The 17800-nt window shown below is 43.5% G+C and overlaps 1 protein-coding gene across 1 annotated transcript; it reads left to right on the top strand.

Annotated features, from left to right (window-relative positions):
* Positions 1-9470: 9470 nt before the first annotated feature.
* On the top strand, positions 9471-16687 carry notum1a (notum, palmitoleoyl-protein carboxylesterase a). Its single transcript, XM_056407321.1, has 11 exons — positions 9471-10047; positions 12690-12742; positions 12878-12973; positions 13301-13361; positions 13447-13505; positions 13603-13705; positions 13820-14011; positions 14143-14240; positions 14385-14532; positions 14628-14675; positions 14798-16687. The coding sequence occupies exons 1-11, from the start codon at positions 9719-9721 to the stop codon at positions 15099-15101; spliced, it is 1491 nt and encodes a 496-aa protein (XP_056263296.1). The 5' UTR covers positions 9471-9718; the 3' UTR covers positions 15102-16687.
* The last annotated feature ends 1113 nt before the right edge of the window (positions 16688-17800 follow it).

Here is a 17800-nt window from a genome sequence, read left to right as displayed (position 1 = left end):
GAGTCCCGAGTTCAAAGACCAGTAGGAAATGATCAAAGTCACAGCATTTTGTTTGAGCGCTAACCCCTTCCTGCTACTGTGTCACGCTCTTCAGCAAGTTCACTGCTTCACCAGAGATGAAATTACAAAAGTCAAGCAAGCTGCTTCACTGTTTGTGTTCATTCCGCAGAGACGATGAACCAATCCATTGATTGAAAACGCACATTTGCATGTGATCTGTGTTTTGTTATTTCTTGGCGTTGTATATAAAATGCTGGAAATTGCAGACTGCAGAAATCTGGCAAACTCCACCAACCGACTGTCTTCAATGTCAGCGGCTCTCTCGGAGGGAACATGAGACAGCTCTGTTGTTGTAGAGGAGGAATTATTCACACCAGTTGTCACAAACTACTGGAGTACTGTGGAGTAGAGGAGGTATGCCGCTGCTTTCATCACCTACGTTGGAGTTGCAAGGAGGCAAATCCGCGTGAATGAAAGCAGAGTTAAGTGGAAACAAATTGGATGTGATGCACACAGACATACAACACCGCTCTCATGCTACATGTTTGTGAAGCGGAAAAATAAATTGGGTTTTTGGTGCATTCTGTCCAAAACAGCATTCCGGTTATCAAAGGCACCAAAACCACAGACCGCCAAGGAGTGTACGTGCTCAGCAACTGGACACTTCAAATGCATAGCAACGGCATGAGAAGGAGCCTCTTCAGCTTGCTGGGTGTGAAAACAGGAGGAAGGAGGGGAGGGAGTGGTGGTGGTGGGGGGGGGGGGGGCGAGAGTCCTTCACGGAAATCCTGTCAAGAGGGAAGGGCGCACGGGTGGAGCAGCATCACAGCGGGCGTAAGAAAAGTCAGCGATTCAGGATGGTCAACTGGAGGGTGCAGGAGGTCAGAGCAACAGTGTGTGAACTATTCCACCGGGCCACGCCATCCGGGTCTTATCACCATGTTGGCTTTGAGTTGAGACTCTGTGGCAGATCTAAACCACTGACACTTAGCCTGGAGTCAGTCTTAGTTCTTCCTCGACACTACTGAAGCCAAATATTCTTTCCTTAACTTAACCAGATGTCAAGAGTAAAATATGTGCTATCGCGTCTTTTTAAAATGCTCCAAGTGACCGAAAGGGTGTAACATGGGTCGGTTATAGTTCTACCACAGCGTATCTGCATTTACAGATGCTCAAGCCTTTTTTTGTTTTGGTCAGGATCATTCTGTTGAGACCCCGACACATCCACAATTATCAATGTGTGAAGGTATTTGTGGTAATGTTAATAACACATTTTAAAACGTAGCCTGAATATTAAACGTGGAGTGCTCTATGGGAGCCAATAACGTGACAAGAAAAGTTCATATGTCTTTTGTCGCACCTGTCAAAAGGACATTGGTTGTACCAGACGTTGGTGTCGCCTTAGAAGCTCGTACGCAGTGCATTGTGGGGGCGCACAAAGGGCAGACATTTGATCTACAGCCCAAGTGGTGGTCCAGTTTTTCCGTAACCATTCACACACACATAGGGATACTGCTGACCATGCCAAAAAGGCTATTTGATCAGCGTTAGACCTGGGAGAGGTGATGTCCCATCCGACAGGATTCACACGCTCCCCGCTCTCCAGCACAAAAGGGCAGAACAACAATATTACGGTGTCCACTGAGTGCCTACCCCCCAGTAAAAACATTTCAGTGAGAGTGGGCTTGACCTACCTCTTTTCTCGTATAAAAACACAAAGCCGAGTGTATTCCGACAGCTGCTGCCCGGGTGCCCTGTGGAGAACAGAAGGAGAGCTTTGAAGATCTTGACCTTCTGGAACAATAAAACGCAATCATCAAACACTCCCCTGAGACAGACTGCTGACCCACAGATCCAAGTGGCTGCTCGACATAATTCATATTGAACTGTAGGGCTCACTCTGTGTGTGTATGCCTCTGCATGTGTGTTTGATGCTCGCTGAGGCACAGATCATGCAGATCTGGAGCTTTCCGACGCTCCTGACTGACAGCACATGGAGGAGAGTTTACCTCTGCTGTCTGGATCTGAATCAGGCCCACCTTCTAGTGCGTGTTGTTGATACACTCGCTACTACTTTTAAATTACATTTCGGCATTGAAGTCTCCATTTGTCTAGTTTAACATAACTCAACTCTTGGAAAGAGCCACGTATCCTCCTTCGTATAGCGTAGACTTTGTATTTCATCCCCTTGAGTCAAGGGAAATAAAGGAAAAAAGGAAAAGTAACAGTTTTGAATCTTGGGAAATATGATTATTTACTTTTTTGCGCTGTGAGATGAGACAAATTAACTTTGACTGGATGGTAAAATAAGAAGATAACTGAATCAAAGTAACACATTTAAAAGAGCTAACCTGTATATAACCTATAAAGCCCACTTCAACACTTGTTCTTTAATCTTTACAAAAAATGTAAAAATTACAATTCATAGTTGTATGGGGCCCAACTATATCTTGGCCAGAGCCAGTTGCTTGGCAACCAAAGGACTTCCAGGGAGCTACTGGTCCTCACGAAAAGATTTGGCAAACACCATATAACCTTTCAATTAATGAGCTTTAGGAGGGCTGGTGGCATCAATAATTAAACATATCCTTTAATATTCAACTAATAAAACATAATTGATCACAAATAGAAACTGTGGAGGTAGATTGATCACTCAAAATCCTTGATGCTCCTTCCCTGGAGTATCTAAGCCTACTGGAAGAGAGGTCGGAGCGGCAAAGTGGCTCCAGGGTCAAGGCAAGATGGCAAAAGGGGGAATTGCTGCTATTTACCGCCTCAAGAAATACACCAGGTGGCAGTTTTTAGCGCAAAGTGTAACAGAGGCTCTAAACATGAAAGCAGAGCAGAAACAAACCTGCTGATGGTGACAAAGATACACCTTCCTGATCTCCAGCTCCCACGTTCTTACTCCCCACAAACTAATGTGGATGTTCCCCTCACAAGACATCAGCAAATATAGATTCATATACAAGCCTTTGATCTTATACAACCTTATATTAGCATAACTGGCAAAAGGTGTTGCAGGGCAGCGATGCCAGCTGGGTCCTCTTGCTCGTCGCGCAGGGGTCCGAAGGCCCCCTGTCTCCGTCCACATGTTCATCTTTACAGGGCACTCAAGGAAGTGGCGTTGACAGCCTAGATTTGAGGTCAGGAAGGGGCCAGGGGTCAAGCACTTCCTGCTGACATGAAAGCACATCCAAGCACACCTTGCTCTTGGTATCTGTCGTCCGCCCCCCTGACCATCTGTACCTACATAATCTAGGGCTCATCGGGCCCAAACAAAAGCCATGTGTTAATTACCTTTGAAGGTGTAATGACTTCAGGGCCGCGGCCGATGTTCATCTGGTTTCAAAGCGAGGGCCGGAGAGCAGGTTACGCTTCAGACACGTTACAGTTGTCCTCTCCTCTACCTGCCCACCGCGCTTTCATTTTAGAGGGATGGCCGTGCCTTTTGGTTTGAACATCAAATCCAGAGGCACACAAAGCGCTTCACTCTTGCTTTTGTGGACTCTTAAAATAAGTAAATTAGGGAGAAAGTTCGGACACATGTGGATTAGGCCTACACCTGTCCTCCAGATGTGCGGGCATTCACTTTAATGGAATTTCATTTTATTCTCTTGACTTAATTGGTTTTTTTTGTAGACCTCACGGAATATCACTTGATGGTAGTAGCACTGAGTACTTATTCCTACCTTTTCTTAATTTACATCCATCTTTTTCTCGGTTTACGGACCTACAGTGAGGAGAAATGTGTGGAATTATAGATTGACTAATAAACTGCAGTTCACCTTTATTGCCTTCCCCCCTCTTTTTTCTGGCGGTGTCTAAAAGGAGCCCTAATTCTTAAAATTCCAGTGATGTGAATTCTAAACAAATCAAAACCAGATAGACATAGTGAAAGGTGCTGGCAGCAATCTGCTCATTAGTCATCACAAAAACAAGATGATGTGTCCTAGTGACGGCTCTTCTTGTAACCTCTGTGAGTACAGCCTGAGGAACACTTCCTTTTCCCCACAAATGACCACCTTCTTCCTGCCGCAGGAAAAAGGGAAATGGGTGCCGAATATTCCCAAACAGATACGTTACCGTGTTTTGAATAAATGTTTCCACTGGCCAACCGCGGGTGACCTCATGAGAAAAGATAAGATGGGAAGAAAACCCAGATTTCAGAGGCTGAAGTGGTACTTAAGTAGTATTCTACCTCCGTTAAAGTGGCTTCCATGTGTCTCAGTCAGTGTTTCTAATTAAATCACACAATGTAATTATACCTAATGGTGTTTGTAAGAGGATACTTGCTGTATGCATCAGAACACATCAAAGAGCAGTGTGGCCACATGAGTTATGTACCGTCATTCTTTACATCCTTTCTGCTGAGAATAAACAAACACACTCTCTAATCCTTTGAAACACTTTTCTTTTTTTCTTTTGAAAAACCCTCAACTCTAGTTTCCAGTCAGCGGACGGTCAGGGGCCCCGCAGACACCTCTTGAACCTCGGGGCATCGCCAGGAGAGTCCGTATGATGTGGGGAGGAGCGCTAGTCTTGCTCTTGACCTGCAGGTGAAGACAGAAAGCAGTCCTGTGAAGCCAGCGCCGGGCCCGGAGGCAACGCCGCCAGCCAGAGAAGTTGGATATAAATATCCACCTCGCGTGGCAGTTTCCTCCAAAAACAAACTTCAGATTCTACCTTGTAATTTATCACTTCTTCCTCCCCCATGGAGAGAAAAATCAAGAGAAGGGAAATGTTGAGTTGAAAGATTGCAGTGTGTACAGTTTTTTATTTTCTATATTTCACTTTGTCTCTTTATGTTGCCTCCTAATATGTATTAAGCTCCATCTGGATTCAATAGCATCACATATTAAACAATCTTCAAGGCCAAACTTAATCTCAAGGCAAATACCTCCCAGCGCTAACAATAAGAGTTCTGTTAGTTTTGTGTGTATGCCACACAAACCTATGTGCGCCTCAGATGCGTGTTTCTTTTATTTTGAGACTGAGGGTGTAAAGGCGTGAGACGATGATTCAGATTCCTGGGAGAAAAATTCCCAGGCCTGGAAGAGCCTGTGGAAATTAATCAAGTAGCAGAGTGATGTCATTCTGATGAAAGGCAGCCTGTCAGACAGTTGGCGACTATGGGTGCTCTTTGGCATGGGCCACAGCCCGCTATACACCAAAATATGACATCAAAGCAGGTACCAGGCCAGGCCAAGAGGCTGGCACTGATCATTGTCTTCTTTGATTACAGTAGCCTCATCTTCTTGCTGAGAGGATAAAAGAAAACGGCTGCTTGGTGTTAAGAGAGTGTCAAAAATAATGAGGCACATACCAATGCGCTAATAGTGTCCCAGCGGCTCGGTGGATGGAAACGCATTCTGTGTACATACAACATTACGGACAGAGTTCCTGGAGAGGGATTAAGTCTAGTCCAAGACTATACGTGCTGAATATCTCCAGTGAGTTTGGGCCTTTAGGCTCGGACTAAATCTTAATCTCTGGTCATAACTATTTTTTGCCAGTTTTTCAGACAAATATCAGATTTATGTTGTCATGTCAACAACTTTTTTCTTCTTGTATGTATCCCTCATGAAATAAAAATCCGTAAAAGAAAGATTTTGCTACCCCTCATCTCTCTACAGCAATTCTTTAATTTAATTCTTTAATTCTTTACGGTTCACACACATAATTGAATAATGAGCATGTTTTACAGCAGGGTGTGGACTTCAAAAGAATTTCCTCGAAGAGACTATCAGGTTAAAGGACAGAAAATGAATCATGTGTTGTGGCTCTACTGTCATGACCTGTAATAACGTTGTTTCCATGTTCTTTGGCAAATCTCTGGCATGAATAAACACTTCCGGGACAAAAGGGCCCGATTCTCCTCGTGTCTCGGTGGAGATGAGAATAAGCGCAGGGGAAGGAGGGCTGCCGCCTCTCTGAGGATGATAATAATAGCAGGTTTCGAATGGTAAGTGGTCTCTGCTCCCTACTCTGTCGCTACCTGGCAGAGGACATTGCAAAGGGTGATTCAGACTCGAGGCGTGATCGGAAAACTCCTCTGAAGGAAGGGCCGCACACTCACCCAACGGAACATCCAAACCAAGCAGTTCCACCTCACACTCATCTTCCCGTTCGACAACACATTCCTCCAAGCGTGAATGTACGTCCACGCTAACGCACGAAAACATCTATCTTGCTTCGCATGGATGACGTGACGGGACTGTTTACGGGCAACAGCAACGATTAAGTAACCATCATTCCGATGAAGGATCAACAACAAACAGCTGAGCTGAACTATTTGATTAGCCCTTGGTGCCGGAGAGAGCCTTAATGCAAGCTGTCCTATCTTGAAAGACTTCATTTTTATCAAACAGGGCATCATCTGTAACCAATAGACGGCCTCTTCTTACAAAACGAGAGCCTGCTCGACAGATGTCTCCTGCCTCTCTTACTCTGCCTTGCTCCCCATTTACATCCACATCTGAGATGCCACCTCTTGACTTTAGTCAGGATCAAGGTTGTTTACCGATTCTCGGGATAATATGAGAAACATGTGATGGGGGCACATGAAAGGAACTCTAAGGTGTGTTAACACCCAAAAGCTCTCGACATGTTTGTGTGGGGCTTTTAAACAATAGCTGCAACATGATATGAAGGGTACCTGCTTACGGAGGTTTGCCTCAAGGTGACCCAGCACAGAAGCCGAAGTGTTTGAGGGGAAGATAACTTAAAGCGTCAACGCTCTCGAACGTTACAGTCACATCAACTTGTTCACCAAGCCATGAAAATAAAGCATGTAAATATATATTATTTTGTTTCTACGTGTACTATAGTTGCTCTATTTTTTTCCAACTATGGTAAGCAACACACACAATGTCACAGTCTTTGAAAAACCAGACGAGAAGTGTTAGCCACAGGAGAAATTACTACAATTTACACAACTTTTTAACAAAATTCTTACACCTGAATAGTATTTCATACATTTCCAGGCCCTTTATCATCTCAGCTAGCAGATTTACACACTTAAACACTTTGTGGCATAATACCACTGAGTTCCTGAAGTGACCTTCGTGGGATTTAGTGCTGCGGTTGAGTCACACTTAACCTGATATCATACGTGTTATGCTCGTGCTGACGAGTGCTAGCACTTTTTAAGAAAAGGCGGCAATTTTAAAGACATTTTAAGAAACTCCTCAGAATTCTTCACGTTTTATAGATGTGATCTCTCCTTTGTTCTTCCAATGAGGACCTCCACCTGTTTCTGATGATGTGAGCCAGAGTTTGTCCCTTTCAAGAGGCTGATCCCTCCTGATCTCTTTGATGTAACCTGACCTAACAGTTCCAACTAGCGGCATTTGATGATCTTGGGTGGACCCTCGACAACAGCATGTGCAAATCAAAACTAACAGGCACGAGGAGACGGACGGTCGGGATGAGTGAGCAGAACTGGCAGGCTGCGCAGACGGAGAGAGCGCTCGCGGAGCTATGATGTGTTCAAACGGCAGGCAGGCAACAGTCACATGATCAATGCTGCCAGCCCAGACTTAAGCAGTAAAACCTGTGGATCTGTGAGGGCACATGCAACTGATCGGAGATGAAAGACTGGCTTTGACTTTCACAGGAGGCCTCGAGTCGAGGAGGGGGCTACGGGGCACTTCTGAGGGACTGCCATCAGAACAGCTGGGTCATTTTCAAATGACCTAATTCTAGGATTAATCCATTCGGACTGGCATGGTTGAATTTGTGTCCAAGCCACACGCGGACCATGGGAGGCAAAGAAAAGGGGAGAGAAAGAATTACCAGTAAAAGCCAGAAAGGCTTAGCACATGGAGTTCAAACAAGGTGCAGTGTAGAGGACCACTGTGCACCGACAGTAGCAGAGCCAACCAGTGTGTCTGTTTCCAGACTCACACCGAATTTACATATTTAAATCACTCAAAGCGCGAGTATCTGCGGCTCACACTCGGGTCAGAGGACGCTTTGACACGTGGGCATCCCTTCGTCGTAGCATGTGTGTCAGAGGCCAGCGTCCATCTGCGAGTGATTTAAGGGTTACATTTTTTGCGATGACGTGTGATAAAACAGGGAGGTATGGGTCAAAGTGACTAGACTTAATCGGTGATAGAGCCTCTCCTCCTGGGTCCTACCACATGTGCTCGCCACGCATGTAAGTATTTTCTAACTTGCCCAAATGTGTCCTTTCTGATTTTCTATAACATTTTCAAACCTTTAAAACCCTGTAAAGAGTCACAGTCCTTGAAGAATGAGGCGTCAAGCTGAGCTCAGACTTATAATTTATTTGATATCTGCAGAAACTCATCTCTCGGTGCACCAATATGAGGCCCGTGAGTTATCTCCAATCTCACTGCCAAAGATGATACTGCGTCACAAAAGAAATGATCAATAAACTACCTGTGGACAGGTACACTACCGATGCCCAGTCCCTTAAAACCAAACTGGATTACAAAATCAGTCTGCCTGACATGGGAATAATGAGCTCAATCAAAGACAAAAGTCGGCATGTCACCTGGATGAGTAATCGCTGTTATTCTTGTGCAATCACTGCAGGCTACACTTTAACTTAAATGTGTCCTTAAAATGAGAGATTGTTGGAGGGAAGCCGACCTCAACCGTAACGAGGCATTCCTGCGTTAAAAAGCTGGCTTACCATCAGAATGCTCTGCTCGACTTAAAATATACAGTAGACAAGGAAAGTTTGGAAGAGACTGAAGAGGGAGTGAGGAGGCGAGGCGAGGGGGGAGGGGGGGAGAGAAAGAGTGATGGGTGCTTTGATCTTTGGAGGCCCCGTCTGGATTTAAAAAAAACAAGTGTCCAAGTCCTTTTCCAAACCTTAAGAAAACATGAGCAGCTCAACTAGTCAGAACTGGAAGTGATTCCTAAAAAGAGATATATGTGGATTTTGTTTTGTTTTTAGTGGGCTGGAGGATGATACTCTCTAAACAATATTATGTTTTTATTTGCCTTAAAAAAGTAAAGCCTTTAAAATAAGTGAACTAACAATAACAATAACATTTTTCTGCTTATTTATCAAGGTAAAGTATTTTCCTGACCAAATATTGTTGGAGTTTTGATCTTGCTGTGATTTTTTTTCTTCCCGCACATGATTTCCAAGCAAGTGTGTAACAAGATGCGTATTCTCACTTCATAAATTTGTGGTGGAATGGGAAATGGGCATTTCAAAGCCAATAAAAGCCACCACATCAAATAAAACATCGCGGATCAAAAGAACCAACGCATGGACATTTTTCCCTATATAAATTTATAAAAGGGGGGTAGTCTTCCACGCTTGATTATGCCCTGAGTCCTGCCCCGCTCCTGCGATTGGCTGGACCGACACTCATGGGGGGAAAGTTTGAATAAAATACAAGAGCATGGCACCAGTGTTGTCGTTCAAGCTTGTGCGCTTGGTCCAGAAGGGCTTGAGTTGGTCTTAGATGGGCGAACGGTTCTACTCGCGCTCTTTGAAAGATTAAAATATATCCAGAGAACTCAGCGGATGACTGTGATTCATTTAAAAAGGACTTTTAATAAAGTTGACATCAAAATTTAAGCGTTTATAGGAACGGGTGCCACGAGTTGTGACGTCTTTTAAACTGCGCGTAATTGTCGTTTATCCTTTCTCAGCTATACATCAGTAAACGTGTGTGTTTCCCTGACCATACGTTGCATTTGAAGAAAGAACATCTTACAGCGGGAGAAGATGACATCGATCAGAATGGTTTCATCAGTGCTGGTGCTGGCGCTGATGCAGTCCGGAGCTCTTTGCGCACGGAGGTTTCGGGGTGGCCGCAACCCACAACTACGACGCTCACCACCTCCTCCCACATACCGGGCGGATCGGGGTGATACCACCGAGAGCTTCCCTCTGGATTTCACCGCCGTGGAGGAGAACATGGATAACTTCATGACTCAAGTGAAGAACCTTGCGCAGTCCCTCTACCCGTGCTCTGCGCAGAGGCTCGACCACGACATGAAGCTGAACCTTTTAGAGAACGCGTCGGTCACCTGCAACGATGGAAGTCCTGCAGGGTATGTACCAACTTAGAAAACACGTGGTCAGCGTGATCCATCATATGGTGAGGTCGCCAGGCTCAGCTGCAGCAGTGTAACTGTAGCAATAGAGGAGCGGTGGTTCTTTTGCTTCAGCGGGGGCAGCCCGTGCTGCTGGTCATCCAGCTACCCAAAGTAACCGTGATGTATCCGACCTGAGGACACTGGTTAAAAAATGGTTTTCCTCTATAAATAATAAATAACCAAAATAAATGTTGAGAGCTATGACCTAGGACAACGGGATGAGATAAACAGCTGCTTTGCGGCAGCGATGCGTGAAATGTGCGGATAGCCACATGGCCTATCTGCTTCATTTCCTTTGCATCAAATTAGAATAAACTCTACAGTAAGTTTAGATTTAAGTTTGCAACCTCAGCCCATCGCTATCTCTCTGACTGTCTCTCTCTCTGATGATGACACCGTACACATGCACATGGCTGATAACACTCTGTGTTATTTACTTGTCTTCTGTAAAACGTGTACTGTTTGATATTAATGGCTCCTTGTAGTGTCTGCTAAAACATATTTAGTCTATGGTCCCTGGGGTAAACAACAGATTTCTCCATTTGTTTGCCATTGTTGACATGATGTAAAGCAGAAATCTCTTTGGCGCAGAAAAAAGCTTGAATGATTTAAAGCGATAAGCCATGGCACTAAAAGCACATTAATATCATTCAGATCCACTGCCTCTTATGTTGCATAATACACAAACAATCCTCAGTCATATGGACCCTTTTGAATAAAATTTGCAGAGTCAAGTTGAATACCGTCAGTTATACTGTCCAAATATTACTGATAATTAAGGCAGGTGGGGACCAATCAAGTAAAAGTTAGTTGTAAAAGGTGTAATTTTTTACATGATACCTGCACAGTCCAAAGACAGTGGATTTCACCTGCGCCTCACATCATTCCGCATAAACTGTACCACAATAAAAGAACAATATTTTAATTGTATGCCCATAATTTACAGAGGCTTGATACAGCAAAACTATGGAAAAGCACAATCACAATAATGTTCTGCATTCATTATTAAATGTTGTCTTTTCCATATCAAAAGGCTTTGATGACGTATCTGTGCATATTAACTTATCCGGGACCAGTTCAGTGATGGGCAGATTTGACTGAAAGTAATAATACACATCTCTTTATGGATTTATTATCCTGTCTAATTCCAGTAAAACCCCGAAGTGCCTGGCGGAGAGAGCTGTCTGCTGGGGCGGTAAAGCTCTTAGCTCTTTAGAGATGCAAGGGACAGTTACTGGCAGATGGCCGTTTCATTCACCACCCTGGCAGTTGTCAGTTGAGATGCTAATCCATCAGCTACTCACAGTGTTTTCCACAGAGGTATTGTTACAGTAACAGATGAAATAGGATGCAACGAGTAAAACCATTCACAGGACGGGAAGGTGGAAGTGTGTGATTCATCTTCTGGAAACACTGTTACAGCGAGTCTGTTGATGCAGCGTCTTTCCCCTCTTGGCTTGTTCAGCTTGCCAAGCCCGCCTTCACTTTGTTGTTTGGAAGTAGTGAGTAGTGCACTGTCTTCAGCCTACATCATTCACTGTGCCTCCCAATAATAGTATAAGACATCAACTGTAGCCAAAGTGTGATTCAGAGTCTGAGCATACAGCTCAGAGCTTCAGCCAAGTCTGTCTGTGAAGTCGTTTTGACAATCCCTCCAGTTTAGTCATCGGTAAAGGCAGGTGGCTACTGATTGAATTATATACATATATATATATATATAAATCTTTCAGCCTCGCATTTGCACATGTCAAAATCCCGTTGGTGAAGGGTCTGACAGGAGAAGGTCCAGCAGAGTGCGCATGCCCTCTTCTGGACTGACAACATACGGCACACATCTTTTATTCTAACGTGAACCTCTTATTAGAAATGTTAACCTGGCATAAAAGCATGCACTTTATCTTACCATGGGTGCAGTATGGCCATTATTTTGAACATATATGGATCCTAAATGAATGAAGTGTGTGGACATCTACACACATCAATTGAGTTATTTCATTTCACCATATCTCTTTGTAATTACTGTGGGCTAAAGCCTTGATTCTATCTATGACGTGTGTGTTGTTGAAGGCCTTGATTTTATCTATGACGTGTGTGTTGTTGAAGGCCTTGATTCTCTCCATGACGTGTGTGTTGATGAATGATGATGGATTGCTACATTAAACATGAGGATCACTATGTGCAAACTACAAACAGGATAGGGGACAGTTCATCTCCTGTTTGAACCCGATATCAGTTTCCTAAGTGCAAACCATAAACATCACCTCATTGTTCTCTCTTGTGTACTCTTTGGATTTATACTGGCAAACTTTCATTTGTTGCTGTTAGGAATCACCAGCATAACAAGACATCTTTGTTTGGCTTAAAGTGATGGTGTCTTATGTGTTTGTATTTCCTACTTGGACACCGTCACTGATGGTAGAAACAATGCGGATATTATTTGTCAGTGTTGATCTCATGTTTCTGAAGAAAGAGCCCTGTATCACATCTGTGGAATGTGGTTTTATCTGTCGTTTAGATATATTGTTATTCAGGCGGTGTATAAAAAAAAAACACGTCCGCCCTGATGTGTTGATTTGATGTCCTTTGGTCTCTCGTAGGTACTACCTGAAAGAATCTCGAGGCAGCAGGCGCTGGTTGATCTTCTTAGAGGGTCAGCATACATATACATCATGTCATTATGTTTGTCCTTCTAATGCGCAAATTGAGAATGCTGAATAATTCTGGACAATGTGTGTGATACACTCTCCATGTTTTTCTTTTGTTTTATTCGTGTATCTATGTCCAGGCGGCTGGTACTGCTTCAACAAGGAGAACTGTGACAGCCGATATGAGACAATGAGGACACTGATGAGTTCATCCATGTGGCCCCAAACTAAAACAGGTCAGCTTCAGCTATTTTGTATACTTCATAAGCACCGCGGTTACTCCACCTGTGACCTGAAGCAAATCCTGACCCCGAAACGTGGTGAAAAAAAGAAGCTATATCCTAATGTCGCGGTTCTTAAAAGGATCGGATGTATCTGTCACGCTGCCTTAACGTCGCTGCGGCGGAGGGCTACCTGGCGCCCGCTGCTGTAGGAACTGAGACGCTTTCCTCTCTCATTGCAGTGTAATAACTGTAATCCACATGGTAATGATGATGAGGAGGAAGAGGATGTGTCTGGGAGTGCCAGGATGGCTAATGATACATGTTGATCTGTCTCTGCAGGCACAGGGATCCTGTCTCCGCTGCCTGAGGAAAACCCTCACTGGTGGAATGCCAACATGGTGTAAGTTGACTAATGTGTGTGTGTGTGTTTGTTGGAGCTCCATTTGTAATCACAGCTGGAAACTAACTGTATGTTGATGGTGCAGGTACATCCCGTACTGCTCCAGCGATGTGTGGAGCGGAGCTACACCCAAAACAGAGCAGAGTAAGACATTAGTGATTCATCCAAACGAGCTCACCGCTGCAACCCTGTTTTTCAAGACAACAAATGAGTCTACAGTTCTACTCTGTGTTGTGTGTAGGTGGATATGCCTTCATGGGCTCACTGATCATTCAGGAGGTTGTGAAGGAGTTGCTGAACAAAAGTCTGGAGAGCGCAAAAGTTCTCCTACTCGCAGGAAGCAGGTTTGTTCATGTGTGAACATTTTGCTTGTGATTTGAAATTCAAAATCCTAGACATGTCATTCATGTCCTCCTGTGCAGGTGTTTTCTAAGAATATGTCATGTTTGTGCGTGCAGTGCGGGCGGTACTGGGGTCCTTCTGAACGTGGACCATGTGGCAGAGCTGCTGGAGGGGCTGGGACACACTGGGATACAAGTGCGAGGACTGTCTGATTCTGGCTGGTTTCTGGACAACAAGCAGCACCACAACACGGACTGCTTGGACGCCGTCAGCTGTGCCCCCTCTGAGACCATCAAGAGAGGCATCAAGTATGGGAGCCAGTGATTATTATCATAAAAAGACAAGGATTTGTGAGATGGACTTATTTTCGTAGAATGACGAGATCATCAGCTTGCTAACCTTGGCACTGTGTATCCCATCATTTCACCCGTCCCATCAGGTACTGGGGAGGAGTGGTACCAGAGAGGTGCAGGCAAACCCATGAAGGAGAGGAGTGGAACTGTTTCTTTGGTTATAGAGTCTTCCCATCAATAAAGAGTGAGTTTGGGGTCTCATTCTGTACCATTTAATATGAAGCTGCTGTACATGCATGCCCAACATACCTGAGTGGTGTTTGGTATATATATGTAATATATATACAATAATCTTACATTCATCTTGGTCCATTTATCCCCCTTGCAGGCCCAGTGTTTGTTTTCCAGTGGCTGTTTGATGAGGCCCAGCTGACAGTGGACAACATCCAGCTGACAGGCCAGCCTGTGCAGGAAAGCCAGTGGCGCTACATCCAAAACTTGGGCATCGAGCTGAGGAACACACTGAAAGATGTCCCGTAAGGCCGTGTCTCTTTTAGGAGGATTATTATTATTAAATAGGATTATTGCATGGATTCCAATCGGTTTATGCGTTGTTGTTTTCTATTTGCAGGGCTATGTTTGCTCCAGCATGTCTATCACATGAAGTTATCACCAGAAAGTGAGTGTGATTTCATTTTCAATTCTCTGTCTTCTCAGTGTATCATTATCTGGGGACACTAAACCTTGTGCCTTAGACTCTCTACTTGTGAGCTGACAGCGCCCTCTTGTGTTGCGTTCTAGTTACTGGACTGACATCCAGGTTAAAGGCACCTCCTTGCCCCGAGCCCTGTACTGCTGGGACCGCAGCCTCAACGACAACAGGAACAACAAGGCTCCGCCCAGAGGCTGCCCCGTGCATCTGATTGACAGCTGCCCGTGGCCACACTGCAACCCCACTTGCCCCACCATCCGAAACCAGTTCACCGGACAAGAGATAGACGGCGTTCAGTTCCTCAAGCACATGGGCTTTGATGTGCAGAAGATGGCCCAGCAGCAGGGCATGGACCCCGGCAAGCTACTGGGCATGCTCAGTAGCGGCAGCTAAAGGGACACACATACATACAGCATCTCCAAGCTAAGCCCACGCAGGGCTGGCTGGTCTCTCTGGCCAGTCTCCCATGGCTGATACCTCCAATTCCACCTTCACACTATAGTCAACTCCCCTCTGACCTCTTGTTCGCTTTAGTTCGAGCTCAGTCAAACACAGTGGCTTGTATTTGTCTGACAATCCCTTTCCTCACAACTGGTGACAAGTTCAGGGGCAAGCCGCCACCAGACAATGCACAACTCTGCTACTCTCCATTTAAATTATCTTTTGCTTTGTAAAAGAAAAACAAATATCACTCATTTAATCCAGTTTTAAGGATGTTCATTGTTGTTTTATCATTTAAATATTATTTTCATCCTTCCATAGATTATATTTAGTCATTGTTAAAGAAAAAAAGAAAACACCACAATGACGTAAGGATGCTGTCTTTGTTCAGTAGTCACTATAGAGTATATAAGGGTCTAATTTAAAATAAAACAACTGTTTTATAGTTTGTCATCACACAAAAACCTTCTTGGAGGCAGTAACAGATAACGGATGAGGTGAGAAAGGCACTGGATCAGAAATTACATTTTGTATTTGCTTCCAAAATAATGGCAAGAACAGGAGTGAATCCTCCTCTAATCAGCTTGTGGTATAAATTGGATTAACATGAATGTTTTTTTTTCAATTCATTTTGTTTTATTGCCACAAGTGTAACAAAGAAACTATGGCCAAACAGCGAGTAATAAAGAGATTTTAAATTAAAAAGGTACAAGAAGATTGCATTATACAATAGGCTTCAGAAATCAAACAGACACATATCAAATGTTATTCCTTGCTAAAGAAAGTAGCCAAAAAGAACAAAAAGACAGACAATGCTCCAAAAATAGAGGTTGTTCTCATTCATGTGGGTTAGGAGAAAAGATTAAGGGAGCTTGGACAGCTGGGAAGATGTCGGTTTAGTCGTCTGCTGAAGCTGAAGATTGTGGAAGTGGGACGAGGAGCATTTGACAGGTCTATCAGTAGCTGTACGTACACCACAGTGCCATTACATCTCGTCTGGACCTCTTCCTCACGAGGATGGTCCAAACCCAGACATAGGGCACACATGCATGCTCGGTCAGTAGCTCAGCAATCCTCAGATCAATGCAATGAACATTTAAAGGGAGACAAATTACGTGTATTGTATATTTTTTGAGTATTTGTATAGGTTCTTTCAAGTGTTCACTATTGTAACTCCCTTTCTATATTTCATAATAGAGATCACGTTTTAATATAATGACAATGTTGTATGTAATGATGTCTTTATAAATGATGTTTTTAAAGGAGCTCTATTTCGCATCACACCAGAGAAGGAACCGTATTACTATTTGTAATTTTATTCTGTAACATATTTTTTAACAGAAAAAAAAACTCAAGCTGCATTGGTAATTTACATATTTATTTTGTTATGTAAATCATATTTATAAGTGCTATTTTCACAGAGAAGTGATTCTTTGTATATTGTAAATACATTGCTGTTTTTCTCCTTGTGTTGATTGCATGTCTTTGTATCAGACCGAAAAGAAAAGACACATTACATATACGACAAGGTAAATATTGCTGTGCAGTCTTGTTGTTATTCATTGTTTGTCATATTATTGATATTATTTGGATAATTACTGAAAGGAGGAGTATGAGTAGTTGTATTTTCTCAATTATAATTCCCATTTTACACTCACCACACAAAAAAACAGGAGTTAAGGTCAACAGCTCCCTCGGGCTCCCAACACAGTCTGCCACCAATTTGACGTATCTGATAATAGATATGAGGCTTGGTGCACACAATCTGTCACTTCAAGTTTTTTTCCAACACCATATTTGTGCAGCTTTTGTTCAATTTTAAGAACTGTGGTCAATCTCCAAAAGTAGGTAGGTAGCCACAGCCGTCTTTACACATCGATGTGCCGAACGCAGTGCTAAAATATAACTTCCAAGAGAAACAAGGGGTCAACAGCACGCTGACTGGCTACATGGGGATTTGCAGCCTATAACAGTGCAGACAGATGACATTTTCCACCCTGCTGTTTTCTCTCTGGGTGATTATCTCAGCCATTGTGTGTTTCTGCTTAAGGATTTGTGGTACATTGAAGTCTCAATATTATTGTTATTCCCTATGTAAAAGTCTTAAGTTTAGTGAGAGAGTCAGTTTGTTGTAGAATTAATATATTTCATGAACTCTATACCGCTCCATATGACCATAATATCAGCGATGTATCATTTCTTCAAAGCAATCTTAGACAATAATGTGTTTTGGAGTGAGTTATTAATTAATTTCTCAGCATAGGATGCATAATTAGCATAATCTTCTCTAATATGAGGAGACATATGCACTGCCCATTGAGGGCTTATTAATGGATTTTGAAAATGGGCCAGACATTAAAAAAAGGTAATAAAGGCCACAGAAAAAGTAAAAAGGATTTCTACTGGACGACACTAACTTCACATGCTGTAGAATGAATATTATCACCTGACACACTAACTCAAATATCACAGCATACTGCCTCTAAAACTATTTTAAGTAACTACTAATTTACTTCCACTTCTCTTTTACATCTGCACTCACATAATCATAATCCTCTCTCTAGACCTGCATGTCGTTTCTGCCTCTAATGGGAGTCTAAGCCTCCCTCCCTGTCATTACACCGGTATAAATGGCAGTTTCTTACTGAGGG

This window comes from Pseudoliparis swirei, chromosome 23 (assembly GCF_029220125.1).
Source record: "Pseudoliparis swirei isolate HS2019 ecotype Mariana Trench chromosome 23, NWPU_hadal_v1, whole genome shotgun sequence".
NCBI classification, from domain to species: Eukaryota; Metazoa; Chordata; class Actinopteri; order Perciformes; family Liparidae; genus Pseudoliparis; species Pseudoliparis swirei.
This window is presented reverse-complemented; position numbering and strand designations above follow the sequence as displayed.

Bases quoted from the DNA above. Each gene is read 5' to 3' on its own strand.
- notum1a (XM_056407321.1), top strand. From the start codon at position 9,719: ATGACATCGATCAGAATGGTTTCATCAGTGCTGGTGCTGGCGCTGATG. The intron at 13,506-13,602 runs GTAAGACATTAG...TGTTGTGTGTAG, and splicing joins TACACCCAAAACAGAGCAGA to GTGGATATGCCTTCATGGGC. The intron at 13,706-13,819 runs GTTTGTTCATGT...TTGTGCGTGCAG, and splicing joins CTCCTACTCGCAGGAAGCAG to TGCGGGCGGTACTGGGGTCC.